This window comes from Plecotus auritus, assembly GCF_963455305.1.
Source record: "Plecotus auritus genome assembly, chromosome: 1".
NCBI classification, from domain to species: Eukaryota; Metazoa; Chordata; class Mammalia; order Chiroptera; family Vespertilionidae; genus Plecotus; species Plecotus auritus.
The window spans coordinates 24,316,364-24,321,417 of NC_137770.1; the positions used below are offsets into that span (position 1 = coordinate 24,316,364).

Genomic DNA, 5,054 nt, shown 5'->3' on the forward strand with positions numbered 1-5,054 from the left:
GAAGCTCAGGTTCCTAGACTAGTACACAAAAACAAATCGAAAAGGCAGTTTCTGGAAGAATGGAAAACAGCGAATTTTGCAGGTGTTTTAGCATTAGTTGTTAGCAATGAATGTAATAGCTATGCCGCGGGGGGGGGCACAAGGGGGTAGGAGGTTTGATTGCAGATGAAATGGGTAATACTCTATATGAAATTCACAGCGAAAATTTGAAACAGGACATTTAAATTCACTGCCCGAGGTTGGGTGGGAAGCGAGATCGGAAATGAGCTTGTGGTTTTTAAATGCGTTTTTACTCGGGAAAGCCGGGCGAGGAAAGGAAAGGTCATCGTCTTGTTTAATTTCCACCCCCAACCCTGGACTTCCAGCATTAGCTCGTCGAGCCTCAGCTGTTGTACACACACGGCGAGGGGGGAGGGGAGGGCGGAGGCGCGGAGGAGGGGCCGACAGGGAGGAATCTGGGCGTCCTGCCGCGCATGCGCCTTTCGCGAGCAACAAGTGGGCTCCACAGACAGAGGAAGTGTAAAGGGAGGAGGGGCGGGGGGGGGGGGGGAAGAACTGGTGCAGAGCATGGTGGTGACGTCAGCGCTCCGCCCGGGCGGCATCCCGCGCGGCCAAGCCGGGGACAGCGCGAGCCGCAGCGCGAGCGGGAGCGCCGAGTCGCGCCTCCGGAACGTAGAGTAACAATCACAACCCCACATTCCGGGCGAGTGCAAGCGGGAAGGGATGCGACCCGTGCCCAGGCGCCGCGCGAGTGCCCTGCAGCCAACGTGAGCGCCGCCAGCCGCGGCGGCCCGGGCGCCGGCCTGGTGTGAGGGCGGCGGGAGCCTGCGTGCGAGCGCTCCTCTCTGCTCTTGTGCGTCCTGGAAGCTGTGGCCGTGCAAGTCCAGCAGCCGCCAGCGGAACAGCCGACGCTGCGGAGGGGCGAGTCTCCTCTCTCGGTTCTCACCCCCTCCCTGCCCCGGCCCTCCAGGAAAGCCGCGACTTCAGCAAGATTGGACCCGGGCACCGGGTGGCACTGAACCCTCTAGCCCTCGCCCCAGGGAGCCTGGCGGGGAGAGGACGCAGCTCGTAGGGGGGACCCTCAAGGGAGAGGAAGAGTCCCTTTCGAGCTTCCACCCACCAGCCACTCCGGGGAGGGGGCCAAGAGCCAACGGCGGCCGGCACCGGGCACCCTCGCCCCCTCCCCCCGGGCCTGGAGCTTCCAGCTCGAGTCCGCGACACCAGGAAGAAGGCGCCCGAGCTCCCCTCCGGACGAGACAGCCGCAGTAGGAGGTGGGGGCGAGGAGCGGGCTGAATTCGTCCGCTGCCCGGGCGGCGGAGCCCCCGAGGAGAAGTACTGCGCCGGCGGTGGAGACTCGCGCTCCCTTCAGCCCCAGGGGCAGAACTTTCTCGCCCCCCCTCGCTCCCCCGCAGCTGGACTCACTCCCCAGCCGGCCAGTCCTCCCCGAGGAGAAGGCTCCGCGGAGACAGCCCGGGCGGGGGCCCACCTTCCCCAGGGCTGGCATCATGTCGGCGGCGCAGGTGTCCTCGTCCCGGAGACAATCTTGCTACCTGTGCGACCTGCCTCGTATGCCCTGGGCCATGATCTGGGACTTCTCGGAACCCGTATGCCGCGGTTGCGTAAACTACGAGGGCGCCGATCGCATCGAGTTCGTGATCGAGACCGCGCGCCAACTGAAGCGGGCGCATGGCTGCTTCCAGGACGGCCGCTCCCCCGGGCCACCGCCGCCCGTGGGGGTCAAGACAGTGGCCCTGTCGGCTAAGGAGGCGGCGGCGGCAGCAGCAGCGGCAGCGGCCGCTGCACAGCAGCAGCCACAGCAGCAGCAGCCACAGCCACAGCTGAACCACGTTGATGGTTCCAGCAAGCCTGCGGTGCTGGCGGCCCCGTCTGGCCTGGAGCGCTATGGCCTAAGCGCTGCCGCCGCTGCTGCCGCCGCCGCCGCGGTGGAACAGCGCAGTCGCTTCGAGTACCCGCCACCACCGGTGAGCCTGGGAAGCAGCAGCCACGCCGCGCGGCTGCCCAATGGTCTGGGGGGCCCCAACGGCTTCCCCAAGGCGGCCTCGGAAGAGGGACCTCCGGAACTGAATCGCCAGAGCCCCAACTCGTCTTCATCGGCGTCCGTGGCATCTCGGCGTGGGACGCACAGCGGGCTAGTGTCGGGGTTGCCCAACTCTGGGGGTGGCGGAGGCCCACAGCTTACCGTGCCCCCCAACTTGCTGCCGCAGACGCTGCTTAATGGTCCGGCCAGCGCCGCCGTGCTGCCCCCACCGCCACCCCACGGCCTCGGCAGCCGAGGGCCCCCGACACCTGCGCCCCCCGGGGCCCCTGGGGGCCCGGCTTGTCTTGGGGGCGCGCCGGGCGTATCTGCCACGTCTTCCTCTGCGACGTCTTCGACCTCGGTGTCGGTTGCGGAGGTGGGCGTGGGTGCTGGTGGCAAAAGACCCGGCTCGGTGTCAAGCACAGACCAGGAGCGAGAGCTGAAGGAGAAACAGCGGAACGCCGAGGCCCTGGCGGAGCTGAGCGAAAGCCTGCGCAACCGCGCGGAGGAGTGGGCCAACAAGCCCAAGATGGTCCGCGACACGCTGCTCACCCTGGCCGGCTGCACGCCCTACGAGGTGCGCTTCAAGAAGGACCACTCACTGCTGGGCCGCGTCTTCGCCTTCGACGCTGTCTCCAAGCCCGGCATGGACTACGAGTTGAAGCTGTTTATTGAGTACCCCACGGGCTCGGGCAACGTGTACTCCAGTGCATCTGGGGTGGCCAAGCAGATGTACCAGGACTGTATGAAGGACTTCGGCCGGGGTCTCTCCTCCGGCTTCAAGTACCTGGAGTACGAGAAGAAGCACGGATCCGGGGACTGGCGCCTACTTGGAGACCTCCTGCCCGAGGCCGTGCGCTTCTTCAAGGAGGGCGTGCCCGGTGCAGACATGCTGCCCCAGCCCTACCTGGACGCCAGCTGCCCCATGTTGCCCACAGCACTGGTGAGTCTAAGCCGCGCCCCCAGTGCACCCCCGGGGACCGGGGCCCTGCCGCCTGCCACCCCCTCGGGCCGGGGTGCGGCTTCCAGCCTGCGCAAGAGAAAGGCATCCCCCGAGCCTCCCGACTCCGCCGAGGGTCCGCTGAAGATGGGTGAGGAGCAGCAGAGGCAGCAGTGGATGGCGAACCAGAGTGAGGCACTGAAGCTCACCATGTCGGCCGGGGGCTTTGCAGCGCCGGGGCATGCGGCTGGCGGTCCACCCCCGCCGCCTCCACCCCTGGGACCCCACTCCAACCGGACCACCCCGCCTGAGTCAGCCCCTCAGAACGGTCCGTCCCCCATGGCCGCCCTCATGTCGGTGGCAGACACTCTAGGCACTGCGCACTCGCCCAAGGATGGCAGTTCCGTCCACTCCACCACTGCATCTGCGAGGCGCAACAGCAGCAGCCCAGTGTCGCCGGCCTCTGTGCCTGGGCAGCGCCGCTTGGCCTCACGGAACGGGGACCTGAATTTGCAGGTGGCGCCCCCGCCGCCTAGCACCCACCCGGGCATGGACCAAGTGCACCCCCAAAACATTCCGGATTCCCCTATGGCCAACAGCGGGCCTCTCTGCTGTACTATTTGCCACGAACGTTTGGAGGACACGCATTTCGTTCAGTGCCCATCCGTCCCCAGCCACAAATTCTGCTTCCCTTGCTCAAGAGAGAGTATCAAGGCCCAGGGAGCCACCGGCGAGGTGTACTGCCCCAGTGGAGAGAAATGCCCCCTAGTTGGGTCGAATGTACCTTGGGCCTTCATGCAGGGCGAAATCGCAACGATCTTAGCTGGGGATGTTAAAGTGAAAAAGGAGAGAGACCCTTGAACCACAAGACAGCCACCTCCTTTTACCTAGACCAGCTCCTCTCCAATCCAGAGGGCCCCTCCCCTCTCCACATCTATCCTCTCTTCCCTCACCCCCAAGATGTAGAATTGTGAATATAACAAAACTGCAAAAAGTTAGTCTTATGTATAGACATTATTTTCGTCGTATGTTTCTATATTTTGAAACTAAGGTATGTAACTTCTTCATTTGAAGGATAAGCTGGTTTGTGTTGAGCAGTATAATATTGGTTGGGTCATTTGCATCATATTTGTTAGCATTTATTTGGTGGCAGGGTGTTTGCCTAGGTACAGAATTAATGGCCCTTAGCAACACTGCTGCTGGTGTGTATTTTTGTAAATGTTACGCACTCTCTAAAAGGAAAAACACAAAAGAAAATGACTTTTTTTTTTTGCCAAGGCCAGTGTTGCTGCCTAAAAAAAAAAGATGCTATAAAATGGTGACAGCTTCTTTCTAAACAGCCCCAAGTGTTGAAGTCTTCACTTTAAGTTCTGTTTTGTTTTTGTTTTTCTGTTTTGTTTGCAAAAATGGTAAAGGGGATGCTGGGGGGGCGGGGTGTTTTTTGTTGCAAGTTTGTGAGGGAAAATGTTTGGGTTTGTTTCTACTGACCTGAATGTGTTGGATCTTCACGTGTTGTTTTGTTTTTGCTTTATTGATGCACGGATGCTTTTGAACAGTAGAGCGAAATGCTAGACATGGAGAATTTGCTCTGTTTGTCCTTTATACATTTCTGTAGTTAACAGAACACTGTAATGTGCCTTGGAGCTTAGTAACTTGTAATAAATTCAATTGATATTAATTCGGCCCTGCGTCTGCAAGTGTGTTTTTCTAGGGGTAGGCCACACAGTCCCAACATAGGGGACACTCCCCACCTCCAACTAGAACACAAATGCTGGTGCCTTTGAAAGCTCTCAGAGCTGGCATCTGTAGAAGGCCCTGTGCTGGCTGACTGCCCCTCCCCTCTTAGTACCAGGCTATTTACACTCACCTCTGGGGCAGGGACAGTTGCTGACTAAGCAGTTTCTGTTTACTCTTCAGCATTTCTATTTTCTCCTGGATGCACCCTGCCTCAGCTGCAAATGGCAGTTAGGAATGCTTTTTGGTGCCTTGCCTTGTGGCCATGAGTATATACTGATACCCAATGCACTATGACTTGTGCAAGATGTGTGTGTGTGTGTGTGTGTTGGGGGGGGGAG

The 5,054-nt window shown here is 60.4% G+C and overlaps 1 protein-coding gene across 1 annotated transcript; it reads left to right on the top strand.

Annotated features, from left to right (window-relative positions):
- Window positions 1–499: 499 nt before the first annotated feature.
- On the top strand, window positions 500–4,662 carry IRF2BPL (interferon regulatory factor 2 binding protein like). Its single transcript, XM_080651255.1, has one exon. It carries the CDS (start codon window positions 1,507–1,509, stop codon window positions 3,838–3,840), a length of 2,334 nt encoding a protein of 777 aa, XP_080507381.1. The 5' UTR covers window positions 500–1,506; the 3' UTR covers window positions 3,841–4,662.
- The last annotated feature ends 392 nt before the right edge of the window (window positions 4,663–5,054 follow it).

Coding starts and splice junctions, on each gene's coding strand:
- IRF2BPL (XM_080651255.1), top strand. CDS start 1,507: ATGTCGGCGGCGCAGGTGTCCTCGTCCCGGAGACAATCTTGCTACCTG.